This window comes from Hyperolius riggenbachi, chromosome 6 (assembly GCF_040937935.1).
Source record: "Hyperolius riggenbachi isolate aHypRig1 chromosome 6, aHypRig1.pri, whole genome shotgun sequence".
Classification (NCBI taxonomy): Eukaryota; Metazoa; Chordata; class Amphibia; order Anura; family Hyperoliidae; genus Hyperolius; species Hyperolius riggenbachi.
The window spans coordinates 153,948,345-153,972,630 of record NC_090651.1 but is presented as its reverse complement, the minus strand read 5'-3'; the positions used below and the strand labels follow the sequence as shown (position 1 = coordinate 153,972,630).

The 24,286-nt window shown below is 49.0% G+C and overlaps 1 protein-coding gene across 2 annotated transcripts in view; it reads left to right on the top strand.

Moving 5' to 3' along the window:
* The window catches only part of LOC137521184 (coagulation factor XIII B chain-like), a 701,298-nt gene that overhangs the window by 184,291 nt on the left and 492,721 nt on the right, over positions 1–24,286 (top strand). For both annotated transcript variants that reach the window (XM_068240112.1, XM_068240111.1), the window contains one exon: positions 5,513–5,686. In XM_068240112.1, the coding sequence (XP_068096213.1) occupies positions 5,513–5,686 (174 nt within the window). The remainder of the gene's footprint in view (positions 1–5,512; positions 5,687–24,286) is intronic.

Sequence of the window (24,286 nt, the reverse complement as noted above, 5' to 3'; positions counted from 1 at the left end):
TAAGATGACAAGACATTACAAAAAGAGTAGAAAGGGGAAGTCATCAGCCAGAAGTCAGAAGACAGAAGTAGCTCTTGCCATCCTGTCTCCCTATTTTATATGAAGCTCAAAGAGTTAAATGTGACATCATCTGAGCAGGGACAGATCAATATCTCATTGTCTACTATTGGCTGATGAAAACCCGTAATATCATGATGAGCCCCATCTTTACTGCGCAAGCCCTGGAAAATTCCATTTTCCATTGACCTGTCTCTTTTCTGAGAATCACTTTGTTTAATGCACTTGGCTTGATGTTTACAGAAAAAGACGGCCTCTCCGTCTGTACATCGTAGCCTTGTACAGTCCGAATCACACTGTTCTTGACTGCTTCTAGAAATCCTCTTTAAAGGTATACTCTGCAAATCAAGTTTTTTAACTAACCTCAGTTAAAGTAACTGAGGTTCCCTACGGGAAGAATGTACTATCTGCAATCTTTCAATTAAGAGTACCTCCTCACTTACCCATCTAGAATGAGGATAAGTGGCTGAATATGGACTGTGTGGAATTGTCTCGTATGGTGAACCATGTAGTGAGGATGGTGTTACCTGTGTTGACTCTCCCTTCCGCGGGATCACTTTCCCCACTCTCTTGGTTACCTGTAAATGTGACTGGATCTCAATTCTTATGACTTGTTCCAAGAACAGAAACCCTTCTGCTTTCCAGCCTTTACGTGTGTATCAACATATATTCGCTTAAGCGCACATCCTATTATTGTCAGCAGTCCATATATATAGTTCTTGGTCCAGTGTGTCACCTCCACCATAGACACCCAACAGCAGACAAACTCACCAGATGTATTGGCCACTATTAGACTGGCCAACCATGCACAAATCCAGGAGCCTTGGTGCCTCAGGGTCCTGGTGCCTCTTTAGACATTAGCCTCTGGGTCACATCCACTTTCACCCTTTCCTTGTTAAGACCTCAAAGAAATGGCTAACATAGCGTGATACCGTAAAACTTCATAAAATTTTATTTTAAAATTAAACTCATATTATCCAGGCATTAATATGGGCACATAGTTTTGCGGGCTCTCCCCCATTGCCAAGCAGGGCGCTGTTAATGTTGCGGCCTTCTCATCTCCTATTACTCCACTGAGACCGTCCTGTACCGTCCGCCGCCTCACGCCGTCCACTTCCTGGTTCGTCCAACCTCCGCCCTATCGATTTCGTCACTGCCTCGTGACTCATCAGGGGCACAGAGGTTGAATGCCACACCAGGATATTTGTAAATGTTGCAACGCAGCCATTGGCCGCATCTCCCTCATCCTTCCGCGGTTCTATTGGTCGCCCTCATCACGCTTACTTCCACGTCATGCGTATTCCTACGTCATGCGACCTTACTATTAGCTATTAGACTCCTTATTCTATTGGTCCATTCCGCAGCCCATCTTGCAATAGAGGGACAGCTTGTTTACAATATCTATTTCCCAAAACAATAAACCATTCCAATAACATAGCAGGCTTCTATTATTGTACATCCTATTTCTTCCAAGCCGCCTTCATTTTATACATAGACTCCCATTACAAATATACATAATTATTAATCCATACATAAATATGCATTAATCCATCATTAAATAAGCATACCTCTATCCTCATATATATCACTGATTCACATTCAGGTATTAAATACAGTATTATATACAATATTAGGCTTATAAATACGCATTAATCCAAACATAAATAAACATTAAATAAGCATGCCTCCGTCCTCATATATCCCTATTCACATTCCATCTTAACTCGCTGTTCAGGTATTAAATACAGTATTGTATGCAATATTAAACTCATATACTTAAAGGGAACCTTAACTGAGAGGGATATGGATGTTTCCTTATAAACAATACCAGTTGCTTGGCAGTCCTATTGATCTCTTTGGCTGTATTAGTGGATGAATCACACACCTAAAACAAGCATGCAACTAATCCAGTCTGACTTCAGTCAGAGCACCTGCATGCTTGTTGAGGGACTGTGGCTAAAAGTATTAGAGACACAGGATCAGCAGGAGAGTCAGGCAACTGGTATTATTTTAAGAGGAAATATCCATATCCTTCTCAGTTTTGGTTCCCTTTAAAATGCAGCATGCTTCTATTATTATCCAATTTCTAGAACCTTTTCCTGTATATTCCAGATGTGATTACCTAGGTGGGCACGCATCCCCCCTATACGTGCGCCCCCAATTCACATCTGTAATGTTTAATCACTCACATTGTTACAGTATTACAACACTTTTACCATTAGTTATCTGCTATGAAGCAATTAAGGTCCAGATCAATGTTAAGCCCTCCCGGCTGCAGGCTCCCCATCCCATAGATCCATCTAGTTTCTTTTCTGGATATATAACTCACTTTATGGCACCCCCTTCATCCATATTCCATTTTCTCCAACCCACAAAATTGCAGGCCCCTTGGGTTACTCTGGTGGTGGGTTTTAAAGTGCTCAGACACACTGTGCCAACTGAAGCCCTTTTTGATGTTTCTAATGTGCTCCTGCACCCTGAATTTTAGTGCCCTTGTGGTCCTCCCCACGTACTGCTTTCCACACCCGCACCAAAGCAAATATACCACCCCCACCGAGTTACAGGTGATATTCTGTTGAATCTTAAATTTGGCCCCATTGACATTGGATGTAACTTCACCCACTCTTTTCCCTATAGCCTCTTCACATGCTTTACACCCCCTACATGGGAAGAACCCCTTCTGCCTCCAGAAGGGGCCATCCCTCCTCTTTGGGCCCTCCACCAAGCTTGGTGCTAGTATTTGTTTTAAATTTGGGGCTCTTCTATAAATAAACTGTGGCCTTTCCGGGAGAATCTTCTGCAGCCCTCTATCCTCCTTCAATATGTGCCAGTGCCTCCTTATCAGAGCCGGATTAAGACCATGCAGGGCCCCAAGCAGAATAATAAATGTAGCCCCCCCCCCCCCCACACACACACACACACTGTTGAAAGGATGTCTCCCCCAGCATACAGCATCTCACAGTAGTGAGTGCACCGCTCACTTTTTTGTAAATATTCTATTTCATCTTTTCATGGAACAGACCGCACTGAAGATATGACGCTGTGATACTCTGTAGAGCAGTCAGTATACAGCTTTTCTAACAGTGTAAGGTTATTTGCTGTGCAATAACATCAACACACAGCCATTAAAGGACAACTGTAGCGAAAGGTATGTGGAGGCTACCATATTTATTTACTTTTAAGCAATACCAGTTTCCTGGCTATCCTGTTGATCCTCTGCCTCGAATATATTTAGCCACACTCCCTGAACAAGCATGCAGCAGATCAGGTGACATTATTGTTTCTGGTGCGATTCAAACACTACTGCAGCCAAATAGATCAGCAGGGCTGGCAGGAAACTGGTATTGTTTAAAAGAAAATAAATATGGCAGCCTCCACATACTTCTCACTACAGTTGTCCTTGAATGTCTAAGCCACTGGCTACAAAAGTGAATACAGTGAGGCAGATTTAAAGGGAAACAGAGATGAAGGATTTCTTGAAACAACCTCAGCACTATAGGTATTCCACAAATTCTTCACCGTCACCAAACACCCAATACAGTGCAGGCTTACCGGATTTTATTAAGACCCAGATTATAAGGTCTCAAATGCATTTTGGCCCAATCACAGCCTCGATCATCTCCTCCTCTTTAATCACCAACGATCACCTCTTCTCTTTATTTGCTTTAAATGAAATATAATATAAACCAAAACACATCTAAGTGTATACCGTTTAAAATCATTCCATTTATTGCACATCCACAACATATACAGATTGAATACAATCGGTGATACTCAGTTCCGGGCCCTTCTGATAGGGACCCATGAAGCTAACTGGCACATCAATTTATCCTCCTCTGGAGTACCTTCACTCTCTATCACCCGTAGGCCCGACCGGTTTCGCTGTTGCGTCCTCAGGGGCTTGCTTACGGTGTGATAAAAATTCGGGTGTTTAAATATACACGCCATAGTACCCTCCATGGCGTCTTTCCTTCCGCGACGTCGCTTCCACTCTCACGTTCTGTGATTTCTGCCGCATGGAGCACACTGCGTCAAGCGCCGTGCGTTCCAAAAATTTACATTGTATCTCCTCCGCGTACATGCGTCATAATGGACGCATGGACGCAAACTATATGCGCTCCACCCCCTTCCTGGTTAGTGGAACGCAACAATAGCAAATAGACGCGGTATCTCTCCGCCTCCTCTGCTGTCAGATGATAGAACAGCTCCAGCACCCCAGTACAGTAAAAAGTTTCAACATAATCCAATACACTACTACTATTATTTTACATTAATTCATAAAACTTAAGATCAATTCATAAAACCAATATAAAATAAATTCAAACATCTTTTTAGTCATCATATGCATATACTGCCATCTACTGTCCAAATACATATAGCACATAATCTGATAACAATTAATCTCTTTATGCTGCAAATTTCTCACGTCCGGGCGGCAGCTCCGCAGCGCCCCCGCGCTTGGGCGCGCTCCCGCCCGCGATCGCGGGCACGCCCCCACGTCCCCGTTGTGTCCCCCGATAGCCCTGGGATCAGTGAAAGGGAACATGGTTCCCGATCACCGATCCCTTTCCCCCGCAGAAAAACCGAAGCGCTCACCTGTGAGGCTTCATTTCTTCTGCCCGGAAAGATTTCCGCATCCCCCTTGTACTTCCCCCTTGTACTTCCGCTTAGCGAGAAGTACAAGGAGGGTAAACAAAAAGGAAGGTGGCCATCTTGTGGCCAAATAGTAAAACTACAGCTACACATTTTTTACATTACTATTTACACAGATAACAACATTAAACATTTACTGTTTATGTCCCACACCCAAATAAAAATTTTAATGAAAAAAAAATTACAATAAAAAAAAAAAAAAAAAAAGACAAATAGTTACCTAAGGGTCTGAACTTTTTAAATATGCATTTGAAGGGGGTATACTACAAACATTTTTAAATTATAAGCTTGTGAATAGTGATGGACGCAAAACGGAAACAATGCACCTTTATTTCCAAATAAAATATTGGCGCCATACATTGTGATAGGGAAAAATTTAAATGGTATAATAACCGAGACATACGGGCAAATAAAATACATCGGTTTTAATCATGGTAGCGTGGATTATTTTAAAGCTATAATGACCGAAAACTGAGAAATAATGATTTTTTTCCATTTTTTTCTTATTAATCCTGTTAAAATGCATTTACGGTAAAGTGGCTCTTAGCAAAATGTACCACCCACAGAAAGCCTAATTAGTGGCGGAAAAAACAAGATATAGATCAATAAATTGTGATAAGTAGTGATAAAGTTATTAGCGAATGAATGGGAGGTGAAAATTGCTCCGATGCATAAGGAGTAAAAACCCTGCGGGCTGAAATGTTACAAGAAAATAAAAAGAATATGTATCCAAAATTTGATCACATACATTTCCCATTTATGTGATACAACTATTTCAGCTTTTTGTTATATTTTTATTTAGAGGATTCTTGTGAAACTCCTGCACCACTGCAATATGGAAGAATTAAAGACAGTAAGGAAACTTACAAGCATGGTGAGAAGGTTACCTTTGAATGTCTGGAAGACTATACATTGTCTGGAGATGGGACTGCAGTATGCTCGACTGGACAATGGCTCAATATACCAACATGTGTCTGTAAGTAAAAACTTAACAATCAAGTGATAAAATATCTAATATTCTGAAGAAGTGTTGATCATTGTGCATAAGCTTTTACACTGTCTGTTGATGTTATGGGGAGAATGATGGTGAAGGGGCAGCTGAATTCATGACCGCTAGGACTATGGGTGGACTCGATCTCTGAGTCAGTGAAAGATGACAAGGTACTCAGTGGTTTCATAGAATCAGCCAGGGAGCAGAGGCCAAGGTTGTGATAAGTTCTGCAGTGATACCATCTTTATTGATAACTAGAGTGGGGCCGAACCTCCGATTTTAGGTTCGCAAACCGGGTTCGCGAACTTCCGCGTATGGTTCGGTCCGCGTAAAAGTTCGCGAACCGCAATAGACTTCAATGGGGATGCGAACTTTGAAAAAAAAAATTATGCTGGCCACAAAAGTGATGGAAAAGATGTTTCAAGGGGTCTAACACCTGGACCCCCAGGTGGAGGAGTGGGATACATGGCAAAAGTCCCCGGGAAAAATCTGGATTTGACGCAAAGCAGCGTTTTAAGGGCAGAAATCACATTCAATGCTAAATGACAGGCCTAAAGTGCTTTAAAACATCTTGCATGTGTATACATCAATCAGGTAGTGTAATTAAGGTACTGCTTCACACTGACACACCAAACTCACCGTGTAACGCACCGCAAACAGCTGTTTGTGTAGTGACGGCCGTGCTGGACTGGTGCGCACCATGGCAAGAGTGCAGGTTTTGGTGGCTTTACAGCCCATATGGTCGCCTGGCTGATGTTGCTGAATGACAGAACAGTGACTGTCCAGCTGATCAAATTTGGTCTGACCACAATGAGGCAACGACCTTATTATCGTGGGTGTGCCCCCCGAGACACTCATCTAGGCGGCGGTCATTGCTTCATTGTGATACGCAAGCCCCTTCACCACGGCAAGGTAATGATCACGAAGCGGAATGGGCGCATATACATGCCTTTTCTTTTGTTGTTGCAGCTGCCCGCAGTGCAGCCAGAAAAAATTAGGCAGCCATGTACACGCACCAGAAAAATTATTACAGCGGCCGCTGCTAGCAGCGGCCTAAAAAATTCAGCAATCCGCCTGGAGTCCCGGACCCTGTTGGTGGTGGCGGAGAAGATAGTCAAGCGGCCTGCAGGCAGACATGCTGTGTGGAGGGACTGGGAGCGACTTAGTCTTCTTGGGGCAGGCCAGGCAGCCAGTCACACGGCGTGCAGGCAGAGATGCTGTGTGTGCGGGGACTGACTTAGTCTTGGGGCGGGCAGCAGCCCTCCGGGATCCATGCCTCATTCATTTTGATAAAGGTGAGGTACTTAACACTTTCAGTGGCGGGTTCACTGAACAGAACAGGTATGCAGTGGCGGGTTCACTGAACAGAACAGGTATACAGTGGCAGGTTCACTGAACAGAACAGGTATACAGTGGCAGGTTCACTGAACAGAACAGGTATGCAGTGGCGGGTTCACAGAACAGGTATGCAGTGGCGGGTTCACAGAACAGGTATGCAGTGGCGGGTTCACTGAACAGAACAGGTATGCAGTGGCGGGGTCACTGAACAGAACAGGTATGCAGTGGCGGGTTTACTGAACAGAACAGGTATGCAGTGGTGGGTTCACAGAACAGGTATGCAGTGGCAGGTTCACAGAACAGGTATACAGTGGCGGGTTCACTGAACAGAACAGGTATGCAGTGGCGGGTTCACAGAACAGAACAGGTATACAGTGGCGGGTTCACTGAACAGAACAGGTATGCAGTGGCGGGTTCACTGAACAGAACAGGTATACAGTGGCAGGTTCACTGAACAGAACAGGTATACAGTGGCAGGTTCACTGAACAGAACAGGTATACAGTGGCAGGTTCACGGAACAGAACAGGTATACAGTGGCAGGTTCATTGAACAGAACAGGTATACAGTGGCGGGTTAACTGAACAGGTATACAGTGGCGGGTTCACTGAACACAACAGGTATGCAGTGGCGGGTTCACTGAACAGAACAGGTATGCAGTGGCGGGTTCACTGAACAGAACAGGTATGCAGTGGTGGGTTCACAGAACAGGTATGCAGTGGTGGGTTCACAGAACAGGTATGCAGTGGCGGGTTCACAGAACAGGTATACAGTGGCGGGTTCACTGAACAGAACAGGTATGCAGTGGCAGGTTTACTGAACAGAACAGGTATACAGTGGCGGGTTCACTGAACACAACAGGTATGCAGTGGCGGGTTCACTGAACAGAACAGGTATGCAGTGGTGGGTTCACTGAACAGGAATACAGTGGCGGGTTCACTGAACAGAACAGGTATGCAGTGGAGGGTTCACTGAACAGAACAGATATGCAGTGGCGGGTTCACTGAACAGTACAGGTATGCAGTGGCAGGTTCACTGAACAGGTATGCAGTGGTGGGTTCACTGAACAGGTATGCAGTGGTGGGTTCACTGAACAGGTATGCAGTGGTGGGTTCACAGTACAGGTATGCAGTGGTGGGTTCACAGAACAGGTATGCAGTGGCAGGTTCACTGAACAGGTATGCAGGTATCCAGTGGGCTCACTGAACAGAACAGTTATGGTGGGCTCACTGAACAGAACAGGTAAGCAGCCAGGAACAAGCTAAGCCTAACTAATCTTTCCCTATGAGAGACAGTCTGCAGCAGCTCGCCCTACTCTCACTAACGCAGGCACACGAGTGAGCTTAATGGCCACTGCTGCCTGCCTTTTATTAGGGGGGAGTGGCTCCAGGGGCTAGTGTAGCCTAATTGGCTACACTGGGCCTGCTGACTGTGATGTAGAGGGTCAAAGTTGACCCTCATGGTGCATTATGGTGCGAACCGAACTTCCGCAAAACTTCACCTGCGGGACACGAACGCGAACCACTGAAGTTCGCATGGAACCGTTCGCAGGCGAACCGTTCGGCCCAACTCTATTGATAACGCATTATTTAACAAATAATCATTTTTAATACTGTATAATTGTTTCTAAAACTGTTCCCTATGCTTTCTATATTCCCTATGCTTTCAACTTTTTGCACCACAATGGCAGCTTCCGCAATTCTCACCTATGTTACAAATTATCGTTTTTCAAAAAACGTACTTAACCTCCCTGACGTTCAGCCGTAATGGTGACGGGCAGGAAAAAGTAGATGAAATCGGTGTGCCCATCACCATTACGGGCATTCCGACAGGGAGGTTTCCAGACATATAGGGTAGAATAGGTGCCCCCCATCCCCTGATCCAAAGCGCTTCTACTTACTTTGCCTCACTCCAGCAATCACAGAACCCCACCACACAACTCCGGTCTTCTCCGTGCGGAGAACCGGGCCTGGCGGGTGATGTCATGACGTCACCTGCTGGGTCCCGATCATCCGCAGGAGAAGACCCAAGCTGTGCGTTAGGGTTCTGTGATCGCTGTAGTGAAGAAAAGTAGAAGCGCTGAGGTTCCGGTGATTGGGGAGGGAGGGGGGACCTTTTCTACACGATACTGGAGGGGGAACCTATGCTGCCCTATACTGGGGAACACCTAAACCTGGCTTCCTATAATGGCTACACCTGTACCTGGATTCCTATACTGGTCACACCTGTACCTGGTTTCCTATGCTGGTCACACCCTACTCCACAAATAAACGCATGCTTAGCTGAGCTTCAGGATGGAGTGGATGAATAATAATTGGCTAAAACTTAATGCTGACAAAACTGAGGTTCTTATTATAGAGGGAGAGGGATCAACACCAAAGCAGCCCCAGTCTCAACCAACACCGCTAAGGATTGGGAGCTCAGACCTGTGTGCGCAGCCTGGGAGTACTGATTGATGGGAAGTTCGAATCTCAGCTGTTGTGAAACATTCTTTCTTTCATCTAAGGAATATTGCAAGGATTAAACACCTAATTCCTTCAGAGGATCTTCCAACCCTAGTTCATGCCTTCGTCACATCAAGGTTAGACTACTGCAATGTCCTCTACACAGGCCTGCATAAGAAAGACTTACGCCGCCTGCAATTAGTACAGAATGCCGCCGCAAGGCTGTTAACGAGCCAACCCTGCCATTGCCACATAACACCAACCCTGTGCTCACTCCACTGGCTACCGATAAAATGGAGAATTCTGTTCAAGATTGGCTTACTGACATTCAAATCCTTGCACAATCTGGGCCCTGGATACCTGAAGGACTTGTTGCAACTGCATCACACCCCCCACAATCTTAGATCAAAAGGACATAACACCTTGGTCACCCCCAGAGTCCACCTCAAAACCTTTGGAGACAGAGCCTTTTGTCATGCTGCCCCTACACTTTGGAACTCCCTGCCACGCCCAATCAATTCAGGACAGCTCCATCCCTGGAAGCATTTAAGTCTAAACTGAAAACCTACCTCTTCAGTCTGGCATTCATGAACATCTGACTATCTCCTCTGTAATACAACCCAGCCTGCAACCCTGTATTAATCGGAGACACAACTATGCGCTTTGAGTCCTATGGGAGAAAAGCGCTTTACAAATGTTATTGTATTGTATTGTGTCTGGCTTCCTATACTGGCCATACTTGGCTTCCTACACTGACCACACCTGTACCTAGCTGCCTATACTGGCCACACCTGTACCTGGCTTCCTATACTGGCCACGCCTGTACCTGGTCTCCTATACTGGCCACTAGTGTTGGGCGAACAGTGTTCGCCACTGTTCGGGTTCTGCAGAACATCACCCTGTTCGGGTGATGTTCGAGTTCGGCCGAACACCTGACGGTGCTCGGCCAAACCGTTCGGCCATATGGCCGAACTAAGAGCGCATGGCCGAACGTTCCCCGAACGTTCGGCTAGCGCTGTGATTGGCCGAACGGGTCACGTGGTTCGGACCCGAACGCGCTCTGATTGGCCGAACGGTCACGTGGTTCGGGTAAATAAATACCCGAACCACGTCATATCTCCGCCATTTGTCTGTGGGTTTAGCTTTGGGTAGGCAGGCAGGGTAGTTCGCGCTCCAGCCACGCTAGCCAGGGTCCCCCCTGTCATTGTGTCACTGCTGGGAACAGTAGTACACCGCTTGCTCAGCCACACTATATAGCATTCTGTTTACTGCCACTCTGTGTACCTCGCTCAGCCACACTATATAGCATTCTGTTTACTGCCACTCTGTGTCTGCTGGGAATAGTAGTACACCGCTTGCTCAGCCACACTATATAGCATTCTGTTTACTGCCACTCTGTGTACCTCGCTCAGCCACACTATATAGCATTCTGTTTACTGCCACTTTGTGTCTGCTGGGAATAGTGGTACACCGCTCGCTCAGCCACACTATATAGCATTCTGTTCACTGTTCTGTGTCTGCTTGGAATAGTGGTACACCGCTCGCTCAGCCACACTATATAGCATTCTGTTTACTGTTCTGTGTCTGCTGGGAATAGTGGTACACCGCTCGCTCAGCCACACTATATAGCATTCTGTTTACTGTTCTGTGTCTGCTGGGAATAGTGGTACACCGCTCGCTCAGCCACACTATATAGCATTCTGTTCACTGTTCTGTGTCTGCTGGGAATAGTGGTACACCGCTCGCTCAGCCACACTATATAGCATTCTGTTCACTGTTCTGTGTCTGCTGGGAATAGTGGTACACCGCTCGCTCAGCCACACTATATAGCATTCTGTTTACTGTTCTGTGTCTGCTGGGAATAGTGGTACACCGCTCGCTCATCCACACTATATAGCATTCTGTTCACTGTTCTGTGTCTGCTGGGAATAGTGGTACACCGCTCGCTCAGCCACACTATATAGCATTCTGTTCACTGTTCTGTGTCTGCTGGGAATAGTGGTACACCGCTCGCTCAGCCACACTATATAGCATTCTGTTCACTGTTCTGTGTCTGCTGGGAATAGTGGTACACCGCTCGCTCAGCCACACTATATAGCATTCTGTTTACTGTTCTGTGTCTGCTGGGAATAGTGGTACACCGCTCGCTCAGCCACACTATATAGCATTCTGTTTACTGTTCTATGTCTGCTGGGAATAGTGGTACACCGCTCGCTCAGCCACACTATATAGCATTCTGTTTACTGTTCTGTGTCTGCTGGGAACAGTAGTACACCGCTTGCTCAGCCAGAGTATATAGCATTGCGTTTACTGCCACTCTGTGTACACCGCTCAGCCAGACTATATACCATTGTTTACTGACACTCTGTGTACACCGCTCAGCCAGACTATATACCATTGTTTACTGACACTCTGTGTACACGGCTCAGCCACACTATATAGCATTGTGTTTACTTCCACTCTGTGTCTGCTGGGAACAGTAGTACACCGCTCACCCGCCACTGTATAGCATTGTGCTCTGTGTCACTGCTGACAATAGTGGTACACCGCTCACCCACCACTGTATAGCATTTCTGTACTGCCACTGTACTGCTGCCAGTCAGCGTGTACTTTAAGGATAAGTGAAATGAGGAAGAAATCCGGTGAAAGAGGGAGGGGCAAGGGAAGAGGTGTTTCCCCTGACGGTTCACGTACAGGCCACAGGGGAGCACCCAAGAAAACCCACTCAATACTGCCCATGTTGTCCAGGACAACAACCCTCACAGATCCAAAAGAACAGGACCAGATAATTACTTGGATGACCTCTCAAGCGTCCAGCAGTGGGTTAAGCAGCACCAGCACATCACGCACGAGGTCCGAGTCCTCAGCCAGTTAAAGTCTGGGCTTTCTTTGAAGACTGCACTGAGGATGTTACCATGGCGATTTGCAAGGTGTGCAAGACCCGCCTGAGCAGGGGGAAAAGTATTAACAACCTCTCCACCACCAGCATGAGCCGCCACATTCTATCCAAACATCCCACTCTGTGGGCAAACGCGGCAGGACAGGGTACCACCAGCAACACTGCCTCCCTTGGGTTCACCAGACTCACCACCAGACCCGCCTCAGCAGCAGCAGTAGCCCAGCCATTGCGTGGTTCACAACATTCACAAACATCAGACGATGCTGACACTGTCACTTTCCGGACTAGTGCTCTTGAGGTCTCCCAGTGTTCATCAAACACAACAACCAACAGCCCTTCGGTGTGCAGCGCTACGGTTGAGTTGTCTGTCTCTGAGATGTTTGAGCACAAGAGGAAATTGCCAGCAAATGACCCCCGGGCCGTGGCAGTAACAGCCAGCCAGCATAGCCAAGCTTCTGGCCTGCGAAATGCTGCCATATCGAGTGGTGGAGACAAACAGCTTCAAGGGCATGATGTCAGTGGCCATCCCACGTTACGTGGTTCCCAGCCGCTACCACTTTGCGCGCTCTGCAGTGCCTGAGTTGCATGAGCACGTGGTCAGCTAAATAACCCGAAGCTTGAAGAATGCCGTTGCCTGCAAGGTTCACCTCACCACTGACACCTGGACGAGTGCGTTCGGCCAGGGTCGATACATCTCCCTTACCGCACAGTGGGTGAACCTTGTGGAGCCTGGCAACGATTCCTCACCTGCTACGGCGCGGGTGTTGCCCACGCCGCAAACAGCTGGATAACAACAGCAGCACCTACCTCTCTGACTCCTTCTCCTCCAACGCATCTCAAAGCTGTACCTCATCCGGAAATGCTAACCCAGCACCAGCAGCAGTAGGATCGTGGAAGCAGTGCAGCACAGCTGTTGGCATGCGTCAGCAAGCGTTGCTGAAGCTGATCTGCCTTGGGGATAAGCAGCACACAGGGGAGGAAATTTGGAGGGGAATAAAGGAACAGACGGATTTGTGGCTGGCACCGCTGGACCTGAAACCGGGCATGAAGCTAGACACCTGGCACGAACTGGCAATGTACGCAATAGAGGTGCTGGCTTGCCCGGCAGCCAGCGTTATGTCGGAACGCTGTTTCAGTGCTGCCGGAGGCATCATCACAGATCGGCGTATCCGCCTCTCCACAGAAAATGCAGACCGTCTGACTCAAATTAAAATGAATCAATCCTGGATTGGAAACGACTACGCAACACTCCTAGACCCCAACCAAGTAACATGACCGATGAACATCTGGGATGGTTTAGCGTTTCCGGTCCCTGTTTATTGAACCTCTCATCTGTATTACATTTATGACTGCATGGCGGCAAAAAGCATTGCTGCTATATCCGCACGCTTTTTGTCCTCATGCAAGGCCTGGGTTGTTGTGTCTCACAAAGCGTGGCCTTCTCCTCCTGCGCCTCCTCCTGTTCCATCACGTGTGCTGCTGCTGCTGCTGCTGCTGCTGGGTTACCGTTGCCGGTCCCTGTTTATGGAACCTCTTATCTTTATTACATTTATGACTACATGGCGGTACAAAGCATGCTATCCGCACGCTTTTTGTCCTCATGCAAGGCCTGGGTTGTTGTGTCTCACAAAGCGTGGCCTTCTCCTCCTGCGCCTCCTCCTGTTCCATCACGTGTGCTGCTGCTGGGTTAGCGTTGCCGCGTGGTCCCTGTTTATTGAACCACTTATCTTTATTACATTTATGACTGCATGGTGGTACAAAGCATGCTATCCGCACGCTTCTTGTCCTCATGCAAGGCCTGGGTTGTTGTGTCTCAAAGCGTGGCCTTCTCCTCCTGCGCCACCCTCCTCCTGTTCCATCACGTGTGCTGCTGCTGGGTTAGCATTACCGGTCCCTTTTCCTGGAACCTCTTATATGTATTACATTTATGACTGCATGCCGACAAAAAGCATGTTACCTGTGCAAAGAAAACAGACATTTCCCGCATTTAAAAGACAGTTTTCCCTTTGAAACTTTAAAATCGATTTTCTCAAAAACTATAAGCTCTTTTTGCTAAAAATTTTTTTCCTCTTGTACCCACTCCCAAGGTGCACATACCCTGTAAATTTGGGGTATGTAGCATGTAAGGAGGCTTTACAAACCACTAAAGTTCGGGTCCCCATTGACTTCCATTATGTTCGGAGTTCGGGTCGAACACCCGAACATCGCGGCCATGTTCGGCCTGTTCGGCCCGAACCCGAACATCTAGATGTTCGCCCAACACTACTGGCCACACTTGTACCTGGCTTCCTATACTGAGGAACACCTAAACCTTATAATTAAGTTGGCTTATACTCACCATTGGTGTGCTGATCCTTCGTCTTGTACCTCTGATAGTGACATGTTCTCCGGCAATCAGTGTTGATGACGCCAGGGTCACACTGCAAACTAATTTATTTCTTTTTTTTATTTTGTATTGAATTCAATACAGTAACCTGCATGGGATTTCAAAGACAGATGGGCACCGCACGGTGGGCAACACAGGACAGCTAATATATACTGTAAATGCACACACAGGGTTACATTTATACACTAGGGGGGCAGTGGCAAGGTGGCAGGATCTGCCGAATCCCAAGAGATTGCAAGCTGAAATTGATCGGGAATTGACCTGCGGTGTATGGGTAGCCAATAGATCTTTCTCTAATCAGATTCGATCAGAGAGAGATTTATCACTTGGTCGAATCTGCCCATCATCACTAGATGTATGGCTACCTCTACATTTGTATTAGTGCAGGTTGAGCAGCTGCAGCTCAGAAGTGTAAATGGTCAGAGATTTATTTTGGGGAGTAATTTTAAAATTTAGTTTTGATTTAATTTTATGTTTCAAGCTTTTATTATACTCAAAATGAATACTAGACACTGGCTTGACCTGTTCCGGGTTACTGGATAAAAGTTTATGAAAATTAACTGAAACACTTTTTGCATAGAAATTCAGGAAAAACTGAACGTCGTGGAGGCTAAAATTATATATACTGTGTGTGTGTGTGTATATATATATATATATATATATATATATATATATATATATATATATATATATATATATGTTTATTTTTATGTTTTGACTCCTCAGCTTTTTTTATTCTACGTTACATAAAGCCATAAACCAGGGGCTTTGCTAGCCCTATTTTAGGGTGGTCCGTGTCCCCACCATTTCCTGCGGTGCCCCCAATCTATTTCTGGGGGTGCCCCGCTGTCCCCCCCCCCGGCCGCCCGCTGCCAGACAGCCAGCAGCGTCAGACCTCGGATCAGCAGGCGACCACTATACGGGCGCTAGGACCTAGCGGACACCGCACTGATATGCGGAAGTGACGTCACTTCCGCATATACAGCGTGGTGCACCCGCACTAACTGGTCGGGTCGCTCGCTGATCGAGGTCTGATGCTGCTGCTGGCTGTCAGGTAAGGAAGCCTGTCACTACCTAACCTGGGTGGGGGCGCCTGTCACTCACTACCTAACTGGGGGTCCCTGTCACTACCTAACCTGGGTGGAGGCGCCTGTCACTCACTACCTAACTGGGGGTCCCTGTCACTACCAAACCTGGGTGGAGGCACCTGTCACTCACTACCTAACTGGGGGTCCCTGTCATTACCTAACCAGGGTGGTGGTGCCTGTCACTCACTACCTAATTGGGGGTCCCTGCCACTACCTAACCTGGGGGGCGCCTGTCACTACCTAACTTGGGGGTCCCTGACACTCACTACCTAACCTGGGGGGCGCCTGTCACTCACTACCTAACTGGGAGTCCCTGTCACTACCTAACCTGGGTGTGGGCGCCTGTCACTCACTACCTAATTGGGGGTCCCTGTCACTACCTAACCTGGGTGTGGGCACCTGTCACTCAGTACCTAATTGGGGGTCCCTGTCACTACCTAACCTGGGGGGCACCTGTCACTCACTACCTAACTGGGGGTCCCTGTCACAACCTAACCTGGGTGGGAGCACCTGTCACTCACTACCTAATTGAAGGTTCCTGTCACTACCTAACCTGGGGGGTGCCTGTCACTCACTACCTAACCTGGGGGGTCCCTGTCACTCACTACCTAACCTTGGGGGTGCCTGTCACTCACTATCTAACTGGGGGTCCCTGTCACTACCTAACCAGGGTGGGGGGCGCCTGTCACTCATTACCTAATTGGGGGTCCCTGTCACTACCTAACCTGGGGGGCGCCTGTCACTCACTACCTAACCTGGGGGTCCCTGTCACTCACTACCTAACCTCGGGGGCGCCTGTCACTCACTACCTAACTGGGGGTCCCTGTCACTACCTAACCTGGGTGTGGGTGCCTGTCACTCACTACCTAACTGGGGGTCCCTGTTACTACCTAACCTGGGTGTGGGCGCCTGTCACTCACTACCTAGCTGGGGGTCTCTGTCACTACCTAACCTGGGTGTGGGCGCCTGTCACTCACTACCTAACTGGGGGTCCCTGTCACTACCTAACCTGGGTGGGGGCGCCTGTCACTCACTACCTAACTCGGGGTCCCTGTCACTACCTAACCTGGGGGGTGCCTGTCACTCACTACCTAACTGGGGTCCCTGTCACTACCTAACCTGGGGGGTGCCTGTCACTCACTACCTAACTGGGGGTCCCTGTCACTACCTAACCTGGGGGGCACCTGTCACTCACTACCTAACTGGGGGTCCATGTCACTATCTAACCTGGGGGGCACCTGTCACTCACTACCTAACCTGGGGGTCCCTGTCACTCACTACCTAACCTGGGGGGCGCCTGTCACTACATACACTTGGGGGTCCCTGTCACTACCTGAACTGGGGGGCACCTGTCAATACATACACTGGGGGGCTCCTGTCACTAAATAAGCTGGGGGGCTCCTGTCACTACCTGAACTGGGGGGCTCCTGTCACTACCTAAACTGGGAGACTCCTGGCGCTACCTTAACTAGAGGGCACCTGTCACTACCTAAACTATCCAGGCCAGCCAGCCCAGCATCACCACCAGCCAACCAGCCCAGAATCGCCGTCAAAAAGGCCACAGCATCACCACCAGTCAGGCCAGCATTTACTTCAACCAGCCAAGCACAGCCCAGCATTACCGCCAGCCAGGTCACAGCATCACCGCCAGCCAACCCAGCCACAGCATCGGCCACAGCATCACCGCCAGCCATCCCGGCCAGCATCACTGCCTGGCCTTTCAGCCACCACATCATCCCCAATCCAGCCAAAAACAGTATTGCCAGGCACAGCAGCCAGTAGAGGAGAATTCAGAAGCCAGGTGAGAGGTGTCTACCATATTAAGGGGGCATTCTGCCTGTTTATGTGAAATGCTGTCTATTTATGTGCCTCATGACTGCTGAATTTGTCTAGTTGGGGGCCTCATGATTTGTTGGGGGCCTCATGATTGCTGAATTTGACTTTCTGGGGGCCTCACAATTACTGAATTTGTCATGTTGGGGGCCTCATGATTGCTGAATTTGTTTGTTGGGGGCCTCATGGTTGCTGAATTTGTCTTGATAGGGGCCTCATGATTGCTGAATTTGTCTTGTTGGGGGTCACATGATTGCTAACTGCGAGACTATGGGAAAAGCTGAATCATCATCATATAAGACAATAGCATGAAACCTACTTTTTTAGCTTTTTAAAACCGAAAATAAAACTGGGAGGTCCTAAAAAATGAATACATTTTTTCAGGAGTAGGATGGATGAAATTGTTTATCTTCACAGTTTATTTCAACTTGGATTTTCCATAATGTTCATGTATGAGTTAAAGTTATTTAGTTTAAATTGCTGTTGCCACTTAGCGATAGATAAGTGACTTTTGGGTTGCAGTTTGGGCACTCGGCCTCCAAAAGGTTCGCCACCACTGTCCTAATCTAATGTCCCACCATTGCTAAGATCATGTACATTTGGCCCCACCCATGGCCATGCACACTCACTGCATGACCCATTTTTTGCCACCACCCCCCCCCCCCACCTAGTGCCCACAGCTGCCCCCGATCTCCAAGGACCCTAGGAACGCCCCTGCCATAAACAATACTATACTCCATTTATATTACACAAACAAAACCAGGAATTAAGGTTAGGTGCTCTTCAGGAGTGGTTAAGTTTATGCACCACTAGGGGTGTTAAGGTTAGCCACCACCATGGGGGGTTAAGGTTATCCAACACCAGGGAGGGTTAAGGGTAGGTACCACCAGGATGAGGGATAAGGTTAGGCACTACCAGGGGGGGTTAAGGTTAGGCTCCCCCGAGGGTTAAGGTTAGGCAACCCCAAGAGTTAAGTTAGGTATAGGTTATGGTAAAATATCAGTGAGTATTAAATATATTTTACTATATGAATGAAGTAGTACAATATTGGTAAGTTAAATGATATTTTATCACTTTTTACGGTGTCCATTTTACTAAATATATAGATAGAGGTTAGAGTGGGGAGTAATAGAATATCAGTATTATAGACAATATTTTACGGCATATCCTGGCACCCATTTTACTAAACAGTAAGCCCTTATTAGCCCTTCTATAGGGACATTTCCGTCTAGTGGTGGTAAAAGATAATCATACTACCATTCACTTAGATGGCTACTCATATCAATTAACCACTTAAGGACCACAGGCTTAAACCCTTTCCCTCCCCCCCCCCCCCCCCCCCAGTAACCAGGCTATATTTTACAAATTAGGCCACTGCAGCTTTAAGGGCAAGGCCATACAACTCAGCATGCAAGTGATTCCCCCCCCCCCCCCCCATTTTCTGTCCGAACCTGAGCAACGGGAGGGTGAGGGAGGGTGCAGCAGCCGGGCGGGTGGGTAAAATACATACCTAATGCTCTGTGCTCGGTAGCCTCTTCTGTCTTCTTCTGCATCATGGGACTAGTCACATGAAGCTCTGTGTAGTCACAGGGGAAGAAGAGGAAGCCTCTACCGCCGGCTGCTACAGAGCATTAGGTATGTATTTGCTGCCGAAATTGAGTGAAAACTGATCCGATCGATCATCGATCAGATCTGTTTTCACTTTCCATTTTGAAGTGTGCACAGAGCCATCCAGATCCGGTGAAGCGGAGACCGGATCGGCTTACCGGATCCGTTTGGCTCAAAAATGTAATGTGAACTGGGCCTAAATTGTATGCAAAAATGCAAGTAATGTTTTCCTATCAGGCTGCAGTGCTGCTCATCAGGATTCCAGATATCCGGGAACTTTTTAGGCCTATTCGATCGGATCCAAATTCCGGATACCTGGGCCAAAATCCGGATAGCTATATGCGAATAGTTGGTCGCATGCCCGGATATCCGCGGATATCATGCGGATATCCGGGATCCGGGTACTGTTACCATGGAGATGACGTCCATGACGTCATTCAGCCAATCAGAGCGCTCCCAGCCTAAGCCCAAGCAACCAATCACAGAGGGGAACCTTGGCCAGTCCCTCCTGTATATAAGGAGGCGGCCATGATGAGAATCTCGTCCTTCCTTGTGACTACCACTGAGATAGTTTGTCCAGTGTGTTTGGCTAAGCAAGTGCATTATCCCAGTGATAAACCCAGCGTTTTTAAACACCAACACCTTCCCTACACTACTGTTTTACTGTGTTTTAGTTAGCTAGTCTGTGTAATTTGTTAGTGTAAGTCAGTCTTGTCAGTCAGTCTTTCAGCTGCAGCAGCTGCCTGCAGGGCCGAAATTTTGGGGCCCCTCACACATCATCAGGCCTGGGCCCCCCCTCCCAGGGCCCACCTACTGGTTGCTGTGCCCATCCACTAGCTACCCCACCCCCATGTCCGTGCGCAAAGTGCGCTGTGGCGAAAAATGTGCATGGCTCCGACACTGAACAAAATGGCATGCACGTCGTTATGCGGCAAAAAAGTGGCATGTTGTGGGTGGAGAGAAAATACAGGTAGTCCCTGATTAACAAATGAGATAGGGACTTTTAAGTCCATTTTTATCCTTTCTCCGTTCTCTTTAGTCCCCCTCTTTTCTTCCTGTGACTCTTTTGTGCCCCTCTGTCTCACCTCATTTTGTGCCTCTTTTGTGTCACCCTGTGTGACCTCAGGTTCCCGTCTCATCTCTTTTCTCCCTGTGCCTCTTTTGTCTGCTTCTTTCCCCCCTGTGCCTCTTTTATCTCCCTGTGTTACCTCTTGTCCCCTTCTGTCTCAGCTCGTCCCCCTGCCCTAGCCAGATATAGGTGCCCCCCAGTATACGTATCCAGGCATAAGTGCCACCAGTATCAGTAGCCAGGTATAGGTTCCCCCAGTATAAGTAGCCAGCTATAGGTAGTGTCCCAGTATAGGTAGCCTGGTGTAGATGCCCCCAGTATAGGTAGCCTGGTTATAGCTGATTCCCCAGTATAGACCAGCAAGATACAGGTGCCCCAGTATAGGCCAGCAAGATACAGGTGCTCCAGTAGAGGTATTCAACTATAGGTGGTGCCCTGGTATAGGTAGCCTGGTATAGTTGCCCCCAGTATAGGTAGCCAGGTATGGGTGGTGCACCAGTATAGGTTAGCCAGGTACAGGTGCCCCCAGTATAGGTAGCAAGTTATAGCCACCCCAGTATAAGTAGCCAAGTATAGGTGGTGTCCCAGTATAGGTAGCCAGGTACAGGTGGTGCCCTCAGTAAAGGTAACCAAGTATAGGTGGTGCCCCAATACAGGTAGCTAGGTATAGGTGGTTCCCGCACCAGTATAGGTAGTCAGGTATAGGTGATGGCGCAGTATAGGCATCCTCTAGCCAGATATAAGTGGTGCCCCAGTATAGAAAGTCCGCTGTAGCTGGCTCACTCATCTGCTCCCCACGTGCTGGAACGCGGTGTGCTGGTTAGTGAACCACAGGCCCGCAGCCTGCACATGCGCCCCTTCCAGCGCTTTGTGGGGAGCCCAGGGCCCCCAGAGGCCCTGGGCCCCTCACTGCAGTATCAGTGTCCCCCCCTGATGGCTGCCCTGGCTACCTGTGCCTGCTAGTTAGGTGTGTCTTTGTGTGTGCTGTGTCTGTGTGCACACAGTCCAGGCTCCTTGCTGCTGGCTGGGCTGCTATTATTCTTAGTAGTAGTTAGCCAGTTTGTATTACAGTGCTGTTATATTGTGTAGTTGCAGTGCTATTAGTTGTTAGAGAGTGAGAGTAGTACTACTACTGTGTTAGCTGCTAGCCTGCTACTACTGATTATTGCAGTGCTGCAGCTGCTGTGCTGCTGACTGAGCAGTGTCAGTGTGTTTTTTTGTTGTACTCTGCTCCTGTCTGTCACTCCGTGCCCATGCTGATTCACAGTCTAAGCCTGCCGCCAACAATAAAGTACAAGTACCCCACACATCATCTGACTGTGACATCACATATCTGTATATGGTACTATGTCTGGCACTGGCAGCCGGGGGAGGGGCAGCAAGGCCAAGAGGAAAGGGAGCAACATTGCGGCCTCCGGCAGCAGTTCTGCTGCATCAGTCATTCCGCCGCTATCCACTGGCCATCCAGCTGTTAGGGTGAGTCACGCTGCAGAGACGCAGCAGCGTGTTGCATCAATTTTCAAGCAGGGTCAACGGTGCAAATTGGAGGAGAAAGACTGCGCCTGTGGTGCAGCTGATGGTGGATGATGACGAGCAGGCCAGTGAGGCCACCACCAGCCCAAGACAAAACATTCTTAGCAAAATTGGCTTTGCGGAACAGTCTGAGATGCTGACAGTAAATGTTGGGAGGCAGCCAGTCCATGATGTGTCAGCAGAAGAGGAGTTTGAGGCAGGCTCATCATCCCAGCAGTTGTTTGACGAGGGGGAGTTTGATAATGAGGTGAAGGACCCGGACTACCAGCGACCAAAGGGGCATGTCAGCTCTGACTCTGAGGAGTCAGTGGGTCTGGCACGCAGGATCAACATTGCAGGGATTGGCAGGAGCAGCAATGGGCATGGAATGCGTGACCCACAGCCTGCTGCTCCATCTGCCAATGGCACTACTACCACCAGCCGCACCACTCAACCCCAGGCCCCAACTACCACCGGGAGAAAATCCACAGCAGCATCCCATTCTGAGCCACGTAAGGGCAAACTACAATCCCCAATATGGCAGTTTTTCCATCTGCCCTCACTGGATAGCAAGTTTGTAACTTGCAAATTATGCCATGTGAAGCTGAGCAGAGGGTCTCACCCCTCCACTCATGGCACCTCCAGCTTCATAAACCATCTGGCCAATAAGCACAAACCTGAGCATCAGGAATTCAAGAGGCTGAAGGAAGCTGGCGCTGGCCTTTGCAGAGGTCAGAGCACTATAACCACCTTTGCTACTCCTGCTGACACTGAGGCCTGTTAAGGCAGCCAGTCATCCTCAGTGGTCTCCACTGCTCACTCCTCGGCTTCCCGTGCAAGCCTAAAATGCCACCACCACCAGACCCTGCTGAGTGACACTTTCGTGGTCAGAGCTTAACCTCCCGGCAGCCGTCGCATACGCCAGCTGAATGGCTTGCTTACACGGGCCATGTCCTCCCAGCTCCTCCCGTACTCGTTTGTGCAGGAAGGGAGCCAGATGCGTGCGGTCCTGCAGTGCGCAGCGCCGGATTGGCCAATCCCCAGCCGGCACTACTTCGCACTCTAAGCCATCCCAGCACTGCACCGCTTTGTGAAGGCCAACGTGGAGCGTGGGCTGGATCATGCAGTTGGTGCGCGCGTCCATGTGACCGGACAGGCCGGTACCTATCTTTCACCGCGCACTGGGTAAGTTTGGTGGAAGGGGGTGAGGAGGGGACAGCAGCATCATCACCCCAGTGGTTGGTGCCTCCCCGCAGCAGGGTCAGGGGAAGTGCAGCAGGTTCCAGTTCTGATTCGGTTCCATACGCCGCCAAACACCCCCGCCTCAGCAGCAGCGTGAAGGCCCGCCACTGCCAAGCGCTGCTGCAGATGGTCACAGTGGGCAAGAATAAGCTGACGGCAGACCATGTCCTGGCCAAGCTCCAAGAGCAAGAGAGGAGTTGGCTGACCCCCAGAGGCCTCACACTCGGAGAGGTGGTGGCCGACAATGGGGCAAACTTGGTTGCCACCATGCAGCGGGGAAACCTCACCCACATCCCCTGTCTGGCCCACGTCCTGAACCGGGTGGTGCAGAAATTCCTGCACACCTACCAGGGGATGGACACTCTTTTGGGAGCGGCGAGGAAAACCGTGGGTCATTTTCGCCGCTCGGGTGGTGCCACAGCGTCCCTGGAAGCTGTGCAGCTGGAGCTGAACCTCCCACGGCACCGGCTCATTATAGACGTTCCAACACGCTGGAATTCAACCCTGGCAATGTTGGAATGTCTGGTTGAACAGAGGCGGGCTGTCAACCTCTACCTGGCCAAAGCCACCATGGAGGACAACTTGTCGGGGACCGGCACCACCCACCTCCCGGACATCATCCTCAGTGCTGATTGGGGAAAAATGCAGCTGGTGTGCTTGGTGCTGGCACCCTTCCTGGAGGCCACCAACATGGTCAGACGGGATCATGCTGTGTGAGTGGGTGACCTTGGTGTGCATGCTGGAAAAGGCCCTCGATGCTCTGCTGGAAGTGGGAGAGGAAGCCTTGATTCAGCAGGAGCAGCAGCAGCAACCTTCGCCGTCCACCTCTGTGCAGCAGGAGGAGGACTTGGAGGAGTTGGAGGTCCCTGACCTTGAAGAGGAGGGGGCACAACGGAGTGCAGCTGCAGTAGTGCGGGGGTGGAGAGAGCAAGATAAGGCTCCGGGATCAGAGGAGGAGGACAGCACTGTCAGCGGTGCAGAAGATGATGGGTCAGCAGAGATGGCAGCCCTCTTCCCCATAGCAGTGCACATGCTGCAGTGCCTGCGCAAAGACCCAAGGGTGAAACAGATGCGTGCTCGGGAGGACATCTGGATCACCCTGATGGTGGACCCATGGCTGAAGGGGAAGCTGGCTCAGTTCCTACCTGTAGGAGGAGACCCTGTGCGC